The 21,605-nt window shown below is 39.1% G+C and overlaps 1 protein-coding gene across 1 annotated transcript in view; it reads left to right on the top strand.

The window, feature by feature from the left end:
* Nucleotides 1-21,401, top strand: part of DCTN4 (dynactin subunit 4) — a 34,064-nt gene extending 12,663 nt beyond the window's left edge. Inside the window, exons 5-13 of the mRNA XM_069592454.1 lie at nucleotides 621-728; nucleotides 2,315-2,388; nucleotides 2,609-2,721; nucleotides 3,015-3,124; nucleotides 6,882-6,955; nucleotides 10,159-10,213; nucleotides 11,218-11,325; nucleotides 15,782-15,879; nucleotides 18,815-21,401. Coding sequence (XP_069448555.1) covers nucleotides 621-728; nucleotides 2,315-2,388; nucleotides 2,609-2,721; nucleotides 3,015-3,124; nucleotides 6,882-6,955; nucleotides 10,159-10,213; nucleotides 11,218-11,325; nucleotides 15,782-15,879; nucleotides 18,815-19,028 — 954 coding nt within the window. The 3' untranslated portion in view covers nucleotides 19,029-21,401. The remainder of the gene's footprint in view (nucleotides 1-620; nucleotides 729-2,314; nucleotides 2,389-2,608; nucleotides 2,722-3,014; nucleotides 3,125-6,881; nucleotides 6,956-10,158; nucleotides 10,214-11,217; nucleotides 11,326-15,781; nucleotides 15,880-18,814) is intronic.
* Nucleotides 21,402-21,605: the final 204 nt, after the last annotated feature.

The following is a 21,605-nucleotide window of genomic DNA, read 5'->3' as shown; positions in this document are numbered from 1 at the left end:
ACATACAAAAGTTGTATGTCTATGCATGCATTTTTTTAATGTATGCAGAGTATAATATCATACCTGTGTCTGTGTGTGAGAAAGATTTCTAACCTGTAGTAGTGGATACCTGTGGTGAGGAGAAGGATGAACATGGGCACAAGAGATAAAAAAGAAGTTTTACCTTCCATTCTTTATATTTCTGTATTGCTTGAACTTTTCACAGTTGTATGGCTTTTATGATTAAAGAATATTTTTGAAATGAAAATATGCATTGGAGTCGAGGAGAAATAGAATATGAAGAAATAGAATATGAAATGTCACATTGTTGGAAATAGATGGTCCTGTGGCCATGCCAGGAAAATAGGAGTGGTTGTGAGGGTAAGTAAGCAGTGAAGTAAAAGAGCAGTGAAGAGAGAACATGGAATTTTCAAGCCTTTTCATTGCTCATTTCTTCTGTTGTTGAACTTGAAAGTTCCATTTCAATTCTGAAAATAGATCATGTAAGGAAGACAGATTCTCTTCAGGGAAGAGAAACTTGCCCACTTTAATGTGTCTTTTCTATTCATTATATCTCTAGTCAGTTTAGTTGAATTTCCTAAGCTTCTTGTTAGCTGTTTCACATATTTGATTTCTTACAGATGAACAAACTGATTGAATATTACCAGCAGCTTGCTCAGAAGGAGAAGGTTGAGCGAGATCGCAAGAAACTGGCACGGCGTAGAAACTATATGCCTTTGGCTTTTTCGGTGAGAACTTGGTATAAAGAGGAGTTTCCAATTCACTGATCAAGACCAGTATGGCATAAGAGCGGTGAACATTTCAGAAAGCGGCCATTGTCCCTAGATTCCTGAATGATGGCTAGCAAAAAAAGGTCCCTTAGGTGATAGGTGTCTAAGTCCAAAGGATATGCTTTTGCAATATCATTAGGTCTGAGTTCTTTGGGTTTTAAGTACATTTGTGTTTCTTTCTCCATCACTCTCCTCTATCATCTTATTTCCTAAAGAAGCTACTATTAGTTTTGTAGGCACCCACATTTACAGCTTTTGCACATTACAGAAAGTCAGAAGAATATGAACAAATCGTAGATTTTATTCATGCTATACATGTAGTCCACCCACCTTTGGCATCCTGGTAGTAGTGATTTCCGGACTTTAGTTATCATAATTTTTTGGCACCTTCCAATATTTCTCCAATGTGAAAAATACTGACTTTTATACTGAGTTTTTTTGTGGTTAAATAAGTAGTAATATATGCAGGTGTAATTTTGATAGAAATTATTGATCAAAGTTATTCTCTACTAGTTTGTAAACTGCCAATTAGAAATGAGAAATTAGGGTTTGAAGCTTTTGCTGTTGTCCCCCCAAGTTTTATTTGCTCCCAGAATAAGTTATTTTTTGTGTGTTTTCTTGGAGCCAAGCAGATTGGCATTTAACAGATAATGTTTCTTGAATGGCAGTGATGTATCAAACTCAGTGCTGAGTTCTTTATACATATTACTGTGCTTAATCCTCACAACAGTCCTGTGTAGTAGGTGGTATATTCCCATTTTACACTGAAGGGAATGAGACTTGTAATGGTTAAATAAATTCTTGTACTGCTTCTGCCTGAGAGTTAGTTAAGCCATTAAAACCCTAAGAATTGGTAAGAGTCATATAAAAATGTCTTTTAGAACTTAATAAAACATTAGAACTTGCAAAGCATCCGCATCTGCCAGAGACTCTTATGACGTCTCCATGAATTTTTTGAACAATCAAGTGTTATAATCAGCATATGTAGTAGTGTATTTAGGGAGGAATTTGAATTAAATGTGTTACTCTTCCAACTTTCCCCTATGACCTGCCTGCTGTATGAGTTTGCTTGTATCTTATCCTGCATTTTTTTGTCTCTGTTGCAACCTGCTGCTATTTTGGTGCCTACAGCAACATACTATTCATGTAGTGGTAAGTTCTTTTATGATTCTTGCTGACCCTAAAGTTAGCAGACGATCTCACTGGTGTTCCAAGAAGACATTCATCGTGTGTCTTAGATACTTCACATAATTTTCTGGTGTAAGCCATTGCTTAGGTATTTTTAGATTAAAAATCACATTTTGCTCATTTTCACTGTATTAATGTAGTTTCAATCTCCATGTTTGGTGCTTTTGTTGTCATTTTAAAAATAAGATGATGTGGGGCTACACTTACTGTCTTTAAAAGAAGCACTTATTAAATTAGCTTTTTTTTTTTTGCTTATTTCCCTGAGCTTCTCATGCTGTCCCTCCCCAAATTCTTTATTTGATACAAAACATATATAAAAATAGAATTTCTAAGAGAAATTTCTTAACTCTGTTTAGGACAAATATGGTCTTGGAACCAGGCTTCAGCGACCACGAACTGGTACAACCATCAGTACCCTTGCTGGACTTTCGTAAGTTTGGACATTAAATGGCTTTGAGGGAAAAAGCTGGTATCAAAATGAATATTGAAGGAATGTGGTTTTAAAGTAACAGTTGCCAGTGGGGAAGAAGATGCTCATACTTAGGAAAAACCTAGCCAGAAAGAATATTCTACAGTAGAGCAGTACTTCAGTTAGCGATCTCGTGGACTTTTAGGAGGACCTTTGAGGAATGATTGCTGTTATCTTTTAGCCTTAAAGAAGGAGAGGACCAGAAGGAGATAAAGATTGAGCCAGCTCAGGCTGTAGATGAAGTGGAACCTCTACCTGAAGACTATTACACGAGACCAGTAAATTTAACAGAGGGTAATTTTATACGAGATTCTACTTTGTTTCTGTTTTACATCTAATTCTGTTTTTGTTACTTCTTTGCCTTGTGATTTTTGTTTTTTATTTGAGATTTTTAATGGTATAGTTGTTAGTAGTAAAATGAATCATGCAGAAGACAAGATAAAGGTAATCATTTGAAGAAATGTCTGTCAAATTTCTATATTTTTTTGGAAGTCACAAAGGCAGTGTTATTTTGTGTAGTTATCACATATACATCTGATTTTGAGCAAGTCACTTAAACTAAGCGTGGTTTCTGCCTTTCATGCTAGTGACCACCCTTCAGCAGCGCCTCTTACAGCCTGATTTCCAGCCAGTCTGTGCTTCACAGCTCTTTCCTCGTCATAAGCATCTTCTGATCAAACGGTCCCTGCGCTGCCGAGTAAGTATTCCTCTCTGTAGAGTTGTCATTTTGTAAGAAAAAAGCAAAAATAAATGCAGTGGGGATCTGGTCAGTATCAAAACCTCTGGAAAATAGTAACTAGAAAATGTTTATAGAGAATGTTCCAGTGTGCAGGCACTGTTTTAAAGCTTTCAAGATAAGCTTAAAGCCCCTAACTCAGTGAGGTAAGTACTGTTGTTAGCCTTATTTTACAAATGTGGAAGCTGGGGTATCTGAAAGTTAAGTTCATACTGCTAACCCCTAAAAGAATACTGAAAGAATATAAAGCTTTTAGGAGAGTAGGGAGGAAACAAAAAGGACTGATTTTTAAAAATCAATTTAAAAGAAAAGCAAGAAAGAAGAAAAAGAAGCAAATCCAGGCTCAGGGAATCTATGAAACATCAGAGTCCCTTCAATTAATAGAAGAAATACTGTAAAAGAAAACAGACCCAAAGAAGGGAAAGGAGACATTTTAGACCAATACTATCCAACAGAACTTTCTGCGGTGATGGGAATATTCCTTATCTGTACAGTCCAGCATATTAGCCACAAGTCACATGTAGCCTACTGAGCACTTGAAATATGGTAGTGCAGCTGTGGGTCCTGAGTCTTTCTAAGATGAAATTCATTTAAATAATGACATGTGACTAATAGCTGCTATTATCAAATAACACAGCATTATATTAGAAGAGACTTAGGCCTGTCAACCAAACAAATACAGTGTATAGACTTTAATTCCTCATTCAAACAAAGCATAGAAAGAAAGAAGGGAGAGATAGAGGAAGGAAGGGACCAGAGGAAAGAAGAAAATATACCATGCTAATACTAATCAAAAGAAAGCAAGAGTAGCCATATTCATCTCAGACAGCAGACTTCAAAGTAAGGACAGTTAGCAGGGCTAAAGAAGGATATTAAATAATGATAAAGAGGTTGGTTCTCCAAGAAGATATAACCATTCTTAATGTAGATTTGCCCAACAATCGCGTGTCAAACCATGTGAGCAAAATCCGATAGAGCTATAAGGAGAAATAGATGACTCCACCATCATAGTTGGAGACTTCAACGCCTGTCTCTCAGAAATGGACAGATCCAGCAGGTAAAAAATAAATATTGACCCATCAACCTCCCTGGAGATACACCTCTACAAATACAAACCAAAATATGTAGAGATTAGGATATATCTATCCAATGAGTACTGTAAATCTATAAGAAACAATGTTGTAACACGGGATGTATTTATAAATGCAAAAAAGCAGGGTGTAGAGCAGGCACATAACTTTATGTAAGAAAAGAGGGAATATATATATATATACACACACACATATAAAAAATATTTGTTTATGTTAGATTATATTATAGACTGTTGAAACAGAATACAGAAAGCAGAAATAGACTTACGCATGTCAGGAAACTTGATTTTACCAAGTAGTGGCCTTTCAAGTCACTGGGGAAAGAATAGCTTGTGAAATCATCTCAAATGATTCTATGAAAAAAAAAAATGGGGCCTCTAACTTACATGATACACAGAAGTCAATTTTAGAAACCTTAAAAACTTTAAAGAGTACATATGAAGAGCAATATTTCTAGAAGGAAATATGGAGACATTCTTTATGGCTTCTGGTTAAGGGAGTAAGTGATCCATAAGTAAGATAAACCATAAAGGATAAAATTACATATTTGACACATTAAAATTTGTACCCCCATTACAAGGAAAACCCATAAAGAAATGAAAAGGTAGATCATAGACTAAGAGTAATTTGTAAAGTATGTAATTGACAGATAATTAGTATCCAGAATGTATGAAGAAGTGTAACAAATCAGTAAGGAAAAGATAATACCCCATTCTAAAATTGACATGTAGATACTAATGTGCCAGTTATGGCAGAGGGAGTTCCAGTTCCCAGTAAAGAGGAGAGATACTCAAACATGTACAGTAATCAGGAAGTGTACATTAAAACTGCAATGAGAAACCATTTCATAATCATCAGATTGGCAGAAGTTAGCAATTTGGCAATATCCATCAAAATAACAAATGGACTTTTAGGAAATTATCCTACAGATAGATATATATGCATGTGGGAAGTGATTTGCCTACAAGATTACTCATTGCTGTGTTATTTGTAGTAGCAAAATTGTGGAAGCATTTATCAATTTGGGTCTGGTTAAATAAGTTACAGAATTATTAAATAGAACACAGAGATACCTCTGTGTGTGTTAATATATAATTTCCAAGATAGATTTGGTGGAAAAGGCAGAAGAATATAAAATGTTCTCTTTTGTGTTACTGTGAAAAAGAAAGATGATGTATGTGTATACTTTTTATGCTCATCAGCTGTACATGAGAAACTGGGGGCTCTGAGGAGAGGAGCAGTAGGATCAGTAACTGGTATCTTTATACTGTTCTTTTTTTTCTAGAGTTAAAAAAATTTTTAACTGGATATACGTGGAGCCTATTCAAGATAGTAAGCAAGTAATTGTTTATTCTAAAGCATGAGATCTGGAATCACAGCACTTGGATTTAAATCCCAGCTCCAAGTCTTACTGGCTCTGTGACATTTGCACAGATGATTTACCTTTCCCATGCCCCATTTTCATCATCTGTGAAATTCAGACAATATTTACAGTACCTATACCTACCTCCTACAGTCAGTGTGGTGTTTAAGTTCACTTAAACCAAGAATGGGTATCTTTTAGACTAGTAGAGAGGAAATTAAAAAGGACTAATAAAAATAACATAAAACAAAGAAGGGACTTCCCTGACAGTCCAGTGGTTAGGACACCATGCTTTCACTGCAGGGGGTATGGGTTCAATCCCTGACTGGGGAAGATCCCAGATGCCACTGCAAGCCACAGCCAAAAAGAAAAGAAAACGGGAAAGAGGAAAACTCAGCAAAATTGTCCACACTTAATTAGAAGTATGTGTTAGGGACTTCACTGGTGGTGTAGTGGTTTTGAGTCCACCTGCCAACGCAGGGGACCACAGGTTGGATCTCTGATCCGAGAAGATCATGCATGCTGTGGAGCAACTAAGCCCTCGAGCTGCAACTACCGAGGCCCATGAACCTAGAACCTGTGCTGCTGCCGCTGCCGCTGCTAAGTCGCTTCAGTCATGTCCGACTCTGTGTGACCCCATAGACAGCAGCCCACCAGGCTCCCCCATCCCTGGGATTCCCCAGGCAAGAACACTGGAGTGGGTTGCCATTTCCTTCTCCAATGCATGAAAGTGAAAAGTGAAAGTGAAGTCGCTCAGTTGTGTCCGACTCTTAACGACCCCATGGACTGCAGCCTACCAGGCTCCTGCGTCCGTGGGATTTTCCAGGCAAGAGTACTGGAGTGGGGTGCCATTGCCTTTTCTGAGAGCCTGTACTCTGCAACAAGAAAACTCACCACAATGAGAAGCCCTCTAACCACAACTAGAGAAAGCCTGTGCATGGCGGTGAAGACCCAGCATAGCCAAAAATAAATTTAAAAATAAAAAAAAAATTTTTAAGTATTTGTTAGTTGTTATTTCAATTTGAAGCACTAAGGGTTATAATATTTGATAGTGTGGTTGCTTATTTCCAAAAGTCCAAAACATCATCTTTCCTTTATTTTGGTTATCAGTTAATATATACTATTTTAAAATATATGTGATCTTGCAGCAAAATAAAATCAAACTGTATTAAATGCTGTGCTTTTGAATTTAACAGCTGTGTGGATCAGCAGATTGTATTCTTGTTTTCCTCTGATGCATATTATGTATTTTTTTTCTTTTTAGAAATGTGAACATAATCTGAGCAAGCCAGAATTTAATCCAACATCTATTAAATTCAAAATCCAGATGGTTGCTGTGTGAGTATTTGGGATTGGTGTTTCAGGTCACTGTTTTGTCCCCCCCCCCCGCCCCCCCCCCCCACTATGAAATGTGCTTACTCTTGGCTTAAAAGAGAAGAGAGAAGCTACATCAGAATAATCTTACTATTCGGTTCTTGTTTTGGTTTTGAAATACAGAACAGGAAGTTTAAGGCAAGTCTACAGACACAGAATCCAAGGTGTTTATATCAGGGACATGTAATAGTATGGTCTCTGGCAATGTGGTATGTTGTTGGTTGGAGAGTCATTCATTCCAAATGATAAAGTACCTAAGTTTGGGAATGATCTCTTTAAAAAATAAAAAAAGTATAGCAGATGGAAGAATATCATGTAACACTATTATTGAACTATGTTCTGATAGTGCTTTGTTGCATGGGATGAAAATAATTCATGTTAACTCACTGGAACTTGTCAGTAGAAGGGAATTTTGCGTATGAAAATCATCTGTCAAAAAGAATAATTAGTAAATTATTGTCTTGACTTTAGGGTGAGAGAGCCCTTCCTGAATAAAGCAGGAAGCCCAGAAGCTAGTAAGGAAAATAGCCAGCTTTGAGCTTAGCAGAAAAATATGAGTTATAAAAAAACAGAATTGACCACAAAGTCCTGAGACAGTCGAATAAGAAAGAGTATTTGCTACTGCATGATAAATAAAACTTGAATATCCCTGGAATGGGTGGGATGGGGAGATGAGGTGGGGCAAAGGATTTGAATATGTAGCTCACAGAATAGAAATTCCTAATGGCTGGTAAATATATGGAAAGATGCTGGGACTTGGTAGGAAAATTTTAAATATTAGTTTGGAGTGCTTGTGGGAATGTAGGTAAACATACTTGTACATATTGTTGGTAGAGTGAATTGCTGGAGTCTTTCTGGAGAGTGACTTGGAATATCAAGACAAAATGACATACAGATTTTAACCTGATAGTACTATCTCAGGAATCTATTCTATAGAAATAAAAGCAATATATAAAGACCGATAATATATAAAGATACATTTTTAAAAGATGTGTGTTGTAACATTTTAATGGTAAAAGCTGGAAACAGTTTTAATGTCAAACTGATTAACCATTAACAAAGAAATAGTTGATTAGTTGAGATACATGCATGTAGAGTATTATACAACAATTGAAATCATTGGCAGTCAAATGGCAGATAAGTGCTGGTCTGGTAACTTAGGAGGAAGGAACTAGGAGGGCCAGATACGGGTTCTGTCACAGAATTTGTCTAAACTGATTTTCCTCATCTCTGAATGGGCATAACACCAGTCCTGCCATCCTCTTGTATTTGTTCAGTTCAGTTCAGTCGCTCAGTCATGTCTGACTCTTTGCGACCACATGAATCACAGCACGCCAGGCCTCCCTGTCCATCACCAACTCCCAGGGTTCACTCAGACTCACGTCCATCGAGTCTGTGATGCCATCCAGCCATCTCATCCTGTCGTCCCCTTCTCCTCCTGCCCCCAATCCCTCCCAGCATTAGAGTCTTTTCCAATGAGTCAACTCTTCGCATGAGGTGGCCAAAGTACTGGAGCTTCAGCTTTAGCATCATTCCTTCCAAAGAAATCCCAGGGCTGATCTCCTTCAGAATGGACTGGTTGGATCTCCTTGCAGTCCAAGGGACTCTCAAGAGTCTTCTCCAACACCAAAGTTCAAAAGCATCAATTCTTCAGTGCTCAGCCTTCTTCACAGTCCAACTCTCACATCCATACAAGACCACAGGAAAAACCATAGCTTTGACTAAACGGACCGTAGTTGGCAAAGTAATGTCTCTGCTTTTGAATATGCTCTCTAGGTTGGTCATAACTTTTCTTCCAAGGAGTAAGCATCTTAATTTCATAGCTGCATTGTTAAGAAGGATCCAATGAGCTATTAGGTTTGCAAATGCTTTGTAACTGTAAATCGCCATACAGTATGTTCTGTTTTCCTAACTACTGTTATTTAATGCATGACTGATTAGGACTACAGAAGTGACATGTGGTTCGAACTCCTTTCCTAATTAAGAATTACACTCCTTGCAGAAATCCCAAATGGCCAAATGTGCTTCACATCAGTTTCTTAAGAGCTCTTTGGGGGAAAAAGTGTATTTTTTTTTCTGGTATCATGGCAGGGTCACCAAGGAATCTTAATACATATGTTCTGGCCACAAATCAGACCAGCTAAATCCAAATCTTTGATAGTGGGGCCCTTGAATTTAATATCAAATTACTCAGATAATCATGATGACCATCATAAAAAATACCTAGTCTGAAGTTAAAATACCGTAATGCTAAGATGCCCTCCTACACGCACCCTCTTGAAGTGTTTCTGCAGTAGATTTTATCTTCAGTTAATATTTGCATGATAACATTTATGCGTGCTTTGTTCCAAGCACTTTTTGTACACACTATTTAATTTGTTCTTCACAATAAAAAGGAACTTTAAATGTTCTCATTTTATGATTAAAGAAACCAAGACACAAAGAGCTAAATATCTTGCCCTGCTCTTTACAAACGAATATCTTAGTATATAAATACTCAGTTGGAATTTGAACCCCAGTGGTTTTGAGTCCAGAACAAGCACACACAAGTACAATATTCTGTTGTCTTATTCAGAGAGGTAGCATACAGAGTGGTTAAGAGCAAGACCCTGCAGCCAGACTGCCTAGGTTTGAATCCTGGCTGCTTCCAGCAGACTGCTTCTCCTAAACCTGGTGTCTTCATCTTTATAATGGGGATAATAGTAATACCTGTTTAATGCATTTGCAATGAGGATTACATGAATTAATATTTGTAACAAACTTCAAATATTGCCTGGCACATAGTAAATGCTACGTAAAAGTGTTTGGTTAGTATGTGGTATTGTTTTTGGACCCCTGACTGAGCGACTGAACTGTGTATTATAAAATCAGTGTTGGGTCTTATCACCAGTTGCTATATAGATTCACAGAAATGAATTAATAAAAATCTCAAAAGACATATCTAATAAATACATAAGGGAGATATCTACCTTGATGCATGGATATATAGAGGTACACGTGAGATTTCAGAAAGAACTCATTACCGGTTTGATTTCACGTCTTAAATTCTTATTGTAGTGATAGGAAGAATCTTTAAAATTTTCTCTGACTTATTCTAATTAACAAGAAGAAATCATTTCTTCTAAGAGACTACAGTGAACATTAATGCATTTTTTATTCACTTACAGCAATTATATCCCAGAAGTGAGAATCATGTCAATTCCCAACCTTCGCTACATGAAGGTTAGTATATTAATGGGAGGAGAAAGAGTTAATTGATCGAAGAGGTGTGCTTAGTGTATGTGGTGGCTGTGCATATTTGACACAGAATTCAATGAGCAAGAGATAGAAAAGAAGAAAGTTTGAAATAATAAGGGACTGAGATTTTAAGTGTCCTTAAGCTGGGATTCTTGATGATAGCATCTTTGAATATGTGCAGAAGGAGCAGGGTGCACATTACATGGTGGTAGAATCATGGCTGGTAAAAACGGAGATGTTAGACCCCACAGGCAGCTTCAGGTCTCCTCCTGTGTGTGTGTGTACACTGTATGTGTGTGTGTGTGTGTGTGTGTGAGAGATTCTCCACCATCTGTGTGTGTGTGTGTATTGTCATAGATTTCTTTGTTACCTCAGCCCCTCTATTCTTTGAGTCCTTGACTCCCACACATGCCTCCCAACAAATTACAGAATGTTCTACAGCAATAAAGACACTTTTATAGTCCCTATTCATTTCAAAGATTTTTTGTTTTTTTTGCTAAAGAGCATACCAAAAAACTTCAAGATATCTTAAAAGTCTTCTATAGTCTTGATACGCCCTTTTTTTTTTTTTTTGGCTATATTAATACATTTGGCTGGCCTGTGGCTCCTATAGTTTACTTATGAGGGCTTCCTTCTTTTAAGTCCTAGTGACATCCTGGGTAGAGTAAGAGTTACAAAGTTTAAACAGTCACTTAGATAATGTATATTTCTCAGATTTCTGGATCGAGTAACTGGCCCTTTATATGGAATCTGATCCATTTCCTCAGTGAAATAGCAACTCTAGAGAGGATATAGTCTAGTGTATAAGTAATGTAGGAGTTGATGAGCATTTAAGAGTGCAGCGATGCAGAGGTACAGGTGGGGTACTCAAAAATGATGGTGAAGGCGGGGGTGCACAGGCTGATGATTTTGCGATATAATCATGAGAAAAGGTGGACCTAGGTGGCAGCAGTGTAGCATGTCTGAAAGATACCTTTCCTTTTCCCCAGGAGAGCCAGGTCCTCCTGACTCTCACGAATCCAGTGGAGAACCTCACCCACGTGACTCTTTTGGAGTGCGAGGAGGGGGACCCTGATAATATCAACAGCACTGCTAAGGTAGGAGTGTTTTGCTTCATTCTGAGTGACCCTGGCTTTCCTGAAGTGGCCTCATTTGACCTGCTTTAAAGGATTCCACACTCTGGTTTTCACATCCAGTCTTCAGGTTCTGTTGATTTCACCTCTAGAGTTTTCTACTTTATCCGCAGGCACACTGCCACCACCCTTTTTGGGGGTTTCATCATTTCTCACGTGGACTAGGACAGCAACTTTCAACTCCCTGTTCTCAGTTCACCCCCACTTCCACTCCAGCCCATCTCTGTCTTGCTGTTAGGATGATCTTTCTAAGATTTAGCTTTGATCATGGCAAGCAGCTTGTTTGGTGTCCCTCTGACATTGGAATAAACTAAATTCCTTGCCATAGCTTAAGAGCTCCTTAATATCCTCATCTCTTTTCTTCCATTACGATCTTCCCTAAAACGACTAAATCTAGCGTTCTCTAGATCATGCACATTAATGGTTGAGATCCAAGCAGATCCAGTGGGTCATAAACTCTAGTGTTCCTGGAGAATTACATATGCTACTCATTTTACCTAGAATTCTTCCTTCCCATCCCACTCTTCTGACAGACATGCCCATAGCTCTCTTTCTGCCTGAGGCATACTGATGCTTCAAGATGGCAAAGGAAATGACATTTCCTTTTAAAAGCTGATGTGCCTCAGCTAGAGGCCCTCTGCTTACATAGAGTATGCATGTGTGCGTGCATGCTAAGTCACCTCAGTCATGTCCAACTCTTTGCAGCCCTGTGGACCACAGTCCGCCAGGCTCCTCTGTCCATGGGATTCTCCAGGCAACAGTAATGGAGTGGGTTGTCATGCCCTCCTCCAGGGGATCTTCCCAACCCAGGGACTGAACCCGCATCTCTTATGTCTCCAGCATTGGCAGGTGCGTTCTTTACCACTAGCATCACCTGGAAAGCCCTACATAGACTATCAGTTCAGTTCAGTCACTCAGCCGTGTCCGACTCTTTGCGACCCCATGCATCGCAGCACGCCAGGCCTCCCTGTCCATCACCAACTCCTGGAGTTCACTCATACTCACGTCCATCGAGTTGGTGAGAGTATACCTGGCACTAAATATTAAAATAGGCGATTCTGACTCTCAGTATTACTTGAATGAATGAACTGAGAACTTTCTACATTTTTTTTCATGATTCGTCTACTACTTGAAATTTTAGAACAAGAACTTTTCTCTGTAATAGGCCATTTTATTGTCTCATAATTCAGCATGATGTTCATAACAAATCAGCAGAAAGGATGCCTATATCTTTAATTAGCTGTTATTCGAGTTATGCTTATTAGTAGAGAATTTATCTCTTTATTTTTCCTTCTGCTTTTTAATGATTTCATTTCCCAGCATCACTTCTAAAGAGAGATGACACTCATCTGTCCTTGCTCCTTTTTAAAATATCACTAATGAGCTGTCTATCCAGTGTCTCTATCCAGATAGAAATAAGTGTCTGATAAATATACCCAGCTTATGAATTTGCTGCTTTTCTCTCTCTTTTAGCTCCCCAGCCACATTTATTTCCATAATTAGAAATGTTATTAACATTGTTATCTGTTAACCTCTAACAGAGCAAAGTTGAAGCCTAGTTACAACCAAAGGCTAAGTCTGAAGAAAACTGTTTTTCATGTCCATAAACATAGCCAATATTCCCATTTCAGAAAATATGTTGGAACCACTGTTTCTCCTTTCAGTTCAGTTTAGTCGCTCAGTCGTGTCCAACTCTTTGCAGCCCCATGGACTGCAGGACTCCAGGCTTTCCTGTCCATCACTAATTCACGGGGCTTGCTCAAACTCATGTCCAGCGAGTTGGTGATGCCATCCAACCATCTCATCCTCTGTTGTCCCCTTCTCCCAGGTTCAGTCTTTCCCAGCATCAGGGTCGTTTCTGAGGAGTCAGTTCTTTGCATTAGGTGGCCAAAGTATTGGAATTTCAGCTTCCACATTAATCCTAGCAATAGAATATTCAGGACTGATTTCCTTTAGGATGTACTGGTTTGATCTCCTTGCAGTCCAAGACTCAAGAGTCTTCTCCAACACTGCAGTTCAAAAGCATCAATTCTTCAGCCCTCAGCCTTCTTTATAGTCCAACTCTCACATCCATACATGTCTGCTGGAAAAAGCATAGCTTTGACTGACAGACTTTTGTCAGCAAAGTAATGTGTCTGATTTTTAACATGCTGTCTAGGTTTGTCATAGCTTTTCTTCCAAGGAGCTAGCATCTTTTTATTTCATGGCTGCAGTCACCATCTTCAGTGATTTGGGAGCCCCTCCAAAAGAAAATGTCACTATTTCCACTTTCCCCATCCATTTGTCATGAAGTGATGGGACCAGATGCCATGATCTTCGTTTTTTGTATGTTGAGTTTTAAGCCAGCTTTTTCACTGTCCTCTTTCATTCTCATCAAGAGGCTCTTTAGTTCTTTTTCGCTTTCTGCCATAAAAGTGGTGTCATCTGCGTATCTGAGGTTATTGATATTTCTCCTGGCAGTCTTGATTCCAGCTTGTGCTTCATCCAGCCTGGGATTTCACATGATGTACTCTGCATGTAAGTTAAATCAGGGTGACAGTATACAGTCTTGACTGATAAACTCCTTTCCCAATTTGGAACCAGTCGGTTGTTCCACGTCTGGTTCTAACTGTTGCTTCTTGACCTGCATGCAGATTTCTCAGGAGGCAGGTAAGCTGGTCTGGTATTCCCATCTCTTGAAGAATTTTCTACAGTTTGTGGTGATCCACACAGTCAAAGGCTTTGGCATAGTCAATAAAGCAAAAATAGATATTTTTCTGGAACTTTCTTGCTTTTTCTATAATCCAGCAGATGTTGACAGTTTGATCTCTGGTTCCTCTGCCTTTTCTAAATCCAGCTTGAACATCTGAAAGATCACAGTTCACGTACTGTTGAAGCCTGGCTTGGAGAATTTTGAGCATTACTTTGCTAGTGTGTGAGATAAGTGCAATTGTGCAGTAGTTTGGACATTCTTTGGGATTGGAATGAAAACTGACCTTTTCCAGTCCCGTGGCCACTGCTGAGTTTTCCAAATTTGTGGCATATTAAGGGCAGCACTTTCACAGCATCATCTTTTAGGATGTGAAATAGCTCAGCTGGAATTCCATCACCTCCAGTAGCTTTGTAGTGATGCTTCCTAAGGCCCACTTGACTTCACATTCCAGGATGTCTGCCTCTAGGTGAGTGATCACACCATCGTGGTTATCTGGGTCATTAAGATCTTCTATGTATCGTTCTTCTGTGTATTCTTGCCACCTCTTCTTAATCTCTTCTGCTTCTGTCAGGTCCATACCATTTCTGTCCTTTATTGTACTCATCTTTACATGAAATGTTACCTTGGTATCTGTAATTTTCTCAAAGATGTCTGTAGTCTTTCCCATTCTATTGTTTTTCCTCTATTTCTTTCCATTGATATTTCTTTCCATTGATCACTGAGGAAGGCTTTCTAATCTCTCCTAGCTATTCTTTGGAACTCTGCATTCATATGGGTATATCTTCTCTTTTCTCTCCTTTAGCTTATCTTCTTTTCTCAGCTATTTGTAAGGCATCCTCAGACAACCATTTTGCCTTTTTGCATTTCTTTTTCTTGGGGATTGTCTTGATCACTGCCTCCTGTACAACGTCATGAACCTCCGTCCATAGTTCTTCAGGCACTCTGTCTGTCAGACCTAATTCCTTGAATCTGTCACTTCTACTGTATAATCAAAGGGATTTGATTTAGGTCATACCTGAATGGTCTAGAGGTTTTCCCTACTTTCATCAACTTATGTCTGAATTTTGCAGTAGGGAGTTCATGATCTGAGCCACAGTCAGCTCCCGGCCTTGTTTTTGCTGACTGTATAGACCTTCTCCATCTTTGGGTGCAAAGGCTATAACCAGTTTGATGTCAGTATTGACCATCTGGTGATGTCCATGTGTAGAGTCTTCTCTTGCGTTGTCGGAAGTTTTAAGTTTCCCCTTTATATGTCTTCCTCCTTTATATGTTTTATGTTTCTCCTTTGTTTTATGTTATATTTTTCTTCTTCATATGTTTTATGTGTTTCTCCTTTTTGTTTTTCTTTTTTTTATACCACAGAGTATAGAGAACAATATACAAACACCCATGTTCCCCCAGCCCCGAAAGAAAGAAAACATTGAAGGCACAGTTGAAGCCCCCGTGTCCTCCCACTTGAATTACCCATGGCAACCCCAGTGAACTAAGCACTCTCTTGACTTTTTCATTCCCTTAAATTTCTTTGTTCTTAATCTTTTATCATAAATGTCTGTATTCCCAAACAATATGTTTTGAAACTTTTTGTAAGTGAAGTAATGTTGTATGTTTCCTGAGACTTGCTGCTCCCTTCAGCGTGTCTGGGTCAGGGCAGTACTGTGCTGTATTCTGTTGGATGAATGTGCAGTGCACTGACCACTTCTGAGCCAGCCTCTGTGTGCTGCTCTCCAGGTGGTGGTGCCCCCCAAAGAGCTCGTCTTAGCTGGCAAGGATGCAGCAGCAGAGTATGACGAGCTGGCAGAGCCCCAGGACTTTCAGGACGACCCTGAGTAAGTGATCTTCCTGGGACTTGCCCCCACCCACCCACCCACACACCACAGCTGGCTGGCTTGCAGGAAGCCCACTGATAGTTTTCTTACTTCCCTGGTAGCTCAGATGGTTAAGCATCTGTCTACACTGTGGGAGACCCGGGTTTGTCCCTGGGTCGGGAAGATCCCCTGGAGAAGGAAATGGCAATCCACTCCAGTATTATTGGCTGGAAAATCCCATGGACAGAGGAGCCTGGTAGGCTACAGCCCATGGGGTCGCAGAGTCGGACACGACTGAGTGACTTTACCTTACCTTACCTGAATTTAAGTAATTTTTTCTTCCTATTTATTATTATTAACTGATATATATGAAGATATATTAGTGAAGTGAAAGTGAAAGTTGCTCAGTCGTGTCCGACTCTTTGCAACCCCATGGACTATAGAGTCCATGAAATTCTCCAGGCCAGAATACTGGAGTGGGTAGCCTTTCCCTTCTCCAGGGGATCTTCCCAACCCAGGGATCAAACCCAGGTCTTCCACATTGCAGGCAGATTCTTTACCTGCTGAGCCACAAGGGAAGCCCATTATTATATGATATATTAAATCATATATATGAAGAAGAAAATAAAATCTCACCACCAGAGATAAACACCAGTAACATTTCCATAATTAGGATCATTCTGTAAGCACAGTTTTTTTAACCTGTGTTTCCCATGGTAAAAAATTTTCAGGTGTGTATTTGTTAATGGTTGTGTACAGGGTATAGTACTCTGTCCCCAGAGGTTTATCATTGGATTTATCGACTTCCCTGCTGCCTTTCCCTCTTTGAGTGATTAGTGATTAATAGATTTTACTCTCTCATACCTAATACTTCTCAGTTATTAACTGAGAAGTAAAAGCCAAGCCTTTCCCAGATGAGGAATACTTTGGTTAGCTTTCAGTCTAAAAAACAGAAATCACATCTGTTATTTGAACAGAGAAAATTTAATATGAAGACTTGTTAACTGGGTAAAAGTTAAAAAGAAATCTGAAATATCCCAGAGATGGCAATTCAGTGAAGCAGTTACCATGCCTAGGGCTAAGAGGATAAAGAGAAATGGTTAAAATAATTAGAATTTAGAAGCTTGAAGGAAGGAGGAGTCCTGTGGAGCTGCAGCTCAGACCTCTGGGAAGTGGGGGAGGGAGGGGACACTGCCTGACAAGTGCTAACATGGCAGGCTGGCAGAGGAGGGGTGGCATGCTGAAGCTGGGTATGCAGTTGGAATATGCACCTGGATATGCCACTTCCTGAGTGAAGACGCATTGCTGGAGTGCTGCCCGCTGGAGCTGCACGGAGATAGGAAGTTCACCCGGAGGAGCAGCCCCTTCTTCCCACAGGCTGCTGGTCTCTGTTAGAGCCCCTGAAGGGAGCCTGACAGGGAGCCAGCCTAAAAAGCAGGAGTGTGGTTAGCAGAATCCTGTGTCAGAAAGCAAGATACAGAAAGTGAGCTGAGGGAATTCCCTGGCCGTCCAGTGGTTAGGGCTCCACACCTCCACTCCAGAGGGCCCAGGTTCCATCCCTGTTCAGGGAACTAAGATCCCACAAGGTGTGTGGTGCGGCCAAGAAAATAAGAAAACAAAGAGTGTGCTTTGCGCTGAAAAGCAATAGCATTTAGTACACTAGAATAGGGCATATTTAAGGCTTTTGAACAAAATGATTAAAAGCTTCCTCACCAAGATACTGAAGAGAACAAATATAATAACATGGGACAAATGAGAAAAACCAAGTGACTGCAAAGGTGAGGTTAGTACAGTGATTGCAACACTTGGGTTAACTTCAGAAAGCACCAGGTTGGGTGTTTTAATTTTTTTTTTTTTTTAAATTCCGTATAGAGTACCAGTCCCCACAGCTACTCTTTAGCAGGTCTAAGTAGGCACCAAGAATCTGAATTTTTTTTTAAAGCTTCCCAGGCATCAGTGGTTGCCTGGGAAATTAAGGCTAGAAAGAATTTTTTTTTTTAACTATTTTTAATTGAATTTTTAAAATGAATCTAATATGAAAGATTTAGTTGGTTCAAAATGGTTGCGCTAGTATAATGCTTTTTTATATTTCACATTATTGTGCTTTTTAGGACTTCCAGATATCTGGAAATTAATAGTACATAATAGTGGATAATATGAAAATGTTTAGTTTCAGTAACTTCTCTTAGAGTAGTTGAGTATCATTTGGATAGTAGATCACGTTCCGTTTATTTCATTGTTTTTTTTCTTTTGAAGCTAAACTGTTTAAACACAAACTTCAAGTGCATATCAGAAAACTGAGATGGAAACTTGAACTAGAGATTTTTTTTTCTATTCTAAAAATTCCTAATTCAGAGAGGCTGTTTACAAGACACACTGATTTATGATATTCTAGAAATTGTTTAAAGCTCTGAGTTAGCATCAGTCTGTATCCTGTAGCAGTATTACCATATGTTTATAAAAGTTAATATGAAGATATGTTTGTAACAGGAAATCAGTGTAAACAAATTATGGTTGCTGTGTACCCATTAAGTAAAATGGAGGAGATCTGTATATACCAATATGAACAGGTGTTTGTGATAAACAGTGGGAGAAAAACTTGTTACAGAATAGTGTGTCCCTTTTCTATTGGTTCAAAAAGCATAAAAGTGTAAGTGCATGGAAAAATACGTAGTAGGTTAAGAGCCAAGCTGTTGACAGTTTTTTTCTGTGTACTGAAGAAGAAAATAAGAAAGATTTACTTATGTACTTTTTCCTGTCCTAAGTTTTATGACTGTATTTTACTTTTGTAATAAGGAGATCAGCATTTTGCTGAAGAAACTTTTCATTGTTGACAAACGGGATTCTGGTCATATCTTGTTGTCAGAGATTTCCTGTGGGCCATAAAATGACTGTGAGTTTAACTGGCTTGGCTGACCTGTGACCTGCCTAATGCTGTGCTTATTTCCTTCCATAGCATTATAGCCTTCAGAAAGGCCAACAAAGTGGGTATTTTCATCAAAGTGACCCCGCAACGTGAGGAGGGAGAAGTGACCGTTTGCTTTAAGATGAAGCATGATTTTAAAAACCTGGCCACTCCCATCCGCCCCATTGAAGAAACTGACCAGGGCACAGAAGTCATCTGGCTCACCCAGCATGTGGAACTCAGCTTGGGCCCGCTTCTTCCTTAAAATGTTTCATTGGTGGGCAGATCCCCAAGGACAGTATCACCACGAACCTGCGTTAAAATGTGGAAGCCGCTGCTTCGTTAGACCTTGTTTATAATGATGTACCATGCACTACTGAGTCCTGTTCCTAGGAGGGTGGGCGCATAGGCAAGGCGTTAGGAACACAGCGACTGCTGTACCTCTGGCTCTCTCCTCTGTTCACACCCGTAAGTCTGTGTCTCCCTCACTGAACCCTGCACGTTGACTCACAACAGCATAGTTCCATCCCAAGAGAGGATGTGCTGTTCCTTGGAGTGGCATTCAATTGACCACTTGAGAAACTGTCCATACTGTCTCCTGACCTGATCTCATAAAGGATCAGTCTCACAGATGAAAACGTAAAATAACTGAAAGGTAGACCTGCTATTGATGGCCTGGCACTGGTCTCAGTGTTGCACCAAATGCTTTTTGCATTCCGCTGGATATAGTCTAGCACTCTAAATATATATCCGTTCCCTTGCCTCCTGGCTTCCATCCATTTGACAGGAAAATAGAATTGTCACGTTGTCTTTAGTTTTGCAATGATTGGAAAGACCTGTGAAATAGTTAAGGCACCTTCATTTGACTTCTTTAAGTGAATGTAGGATACTTACGTATTAGTTGCTTTAAAAGTTTTTTTCCCAGCAGAATATGGAACTTTTTTCTCCTGGGGAAAATTTGAGAAGGAAGCAATTGCATGTCATATCACTGGGTGGCAAATTCTATTCATTTTAACTGTTGCCACAATATCCAGGGATTGATGCTGCCATGGGGAGGCATGCTTTATATGTCTTCATACCCCTTCTCCTCTCTGCCTCTTTAACTCAGTAAGTTGTTGAGTATTTGGAACCTGGAAAGAGCCCAAAGAAAACTTGGTGGGCAAGTTCACTTCTGGAATGCAGAAAATATCTTAAAGGTTAGATTTTTATCATGGTCTGAACTAATGTTCTTTCCAGTGATTAAAGAGGAAAGTAACATTTGTAATCTCTTGAATCCAAAACTGGATATTAAGAAAAAACCTTCCTCCTTCCTGAGTTTATGACTTTTATCGTACAGTTTGTCAAATAAGCCCATTTTGATCATAAACCATAAAATAGTTCAACAAGCAGCCCAGAATACTTGCCTAACAACACACATGCTGTTTTCACTTGGTATCCTGGAGTTGGCTTGCCAGCCTTAGTTTCTGTGATGTTTTCTAAAATGAGACTTGACAAGTAGACCACCAGCTGCACCATATTTCCATAAATGTATTGTTAGCAAGTGGCCAACAGACTTTTGGGGGAAAGAGAAATTTCCTGTTTATACCCTGGTTTTGTTTCTAAGTTCAAGCCTTTAGTTAAAAAAAAATGTACATAGCAATTTAAAATATAGGACACAGTAACTTTTCGGCTCCCCTTGTAAGGTAGAGGTATTTAGGAAACCTTTGAAAGACACTAAATAGTACTCTTAAGATCAATATTACGAAACAATATTCCACAGAGTAATATATATGCTGCAGTGTAAGAAAAAAAGAACTTATATCTCTAATATTATGATAGTAATAAGGCTTAGTCTCTGAGAAGTTGGGGCAGTGTGTTGTATAATGACAAATTTGCAAACCATAGAAATAGTTTAAGTTTTTGTGACCGTACAAAGTGTCAAATTAATTTCTATTTCACTACCCGCTACAGCCTGCCCTGACGCCAGTGCTGCCTATTTGCCAGTGGAGGAGATGAGCCTCAAGGTAGAGAATAACGTCCTGTGTTTACATGTTTGCACAGACTACACACTGTTACGCATTTATGGCATAGAGCTGGTGTTTGTTCCCAGAAATAACAGTGTTGAAGTAACGGGTCTCATCACCCCCATGTGACACAGAAACACAAAAACACTTTTGATCATAGAATTGTTTCCTCAGAAGCCAAATTAGCTTGCAGAATAACAGAGCTCTTGATTTACTGTTTCCTCAAGACAGTTTTCAGTACAGGCTGGTAATTCTGCATGTTAGTAGAAATGGTTCAATATCTGCAGTTGGTGAATTTGGACTTTAATTTGTTCATTTTTTATATTAGATCAGGTGCAAGGTTTTTAAAGTATGGTGAGTGTGTACTATTGCAAGCAAATTAGATGTCATTAGCACTAGAAACTGCAATTTGGGGAACTTAATCTGAATTTGTGATTTGATTGGCCCACTAGAGTTTTCTTTTGTTCAGACTGTTTATAGACTTAATGAGCTAAATGTCAGGCGTATTTGTAAAGAAATATGCTTTTTGGTCCATTTTGGGAATGAGAGGCACTCCTTGGTCTTTATGAATGACAGGTTACTATTTTGCCTTATTGCTTAACTTCATGTAGTGAAATAAAGCAAACAAAGCTTGAGTGTGTCTTGTTTGGTTTCATGATGGCTGGCTGGAGTAGCATGCCAGTGCTTGGGAGGGTGGAGTCAGCAGTTAGCACCAGAGTCAGTGGGGCCTGCTCCCTTCTCATTTCTTAAAATGAACTAAGTAAGGTAAAACCTCAACTTAGTTCACTGTAACTTTGTATAGATAGATGTTGCTTAAGCTCCCTATCTCAGAACTGTTG

This window comes from Ovis canadensis, chromosome 5 (assembly GCF_042477335.2).
Source record: "Ovis canadensis isolate MfBH-ARS-UI-01 breed Bighorn chromosome 5, ARS-UI_OviCan_v2, whole genome shotgun sequence".
In the NCBI taxonomy this organism is placed as follows: Eukaryota; Metazoa; Chordata; class Mammalia; order Artiodactyla; family Bovidae; genus Ovis; species Ovis canadensis.
Note: the sequence above shows the minus strand (reverse complement) of the source record. Positions and strands in the feature narration are given on the sequence as shown.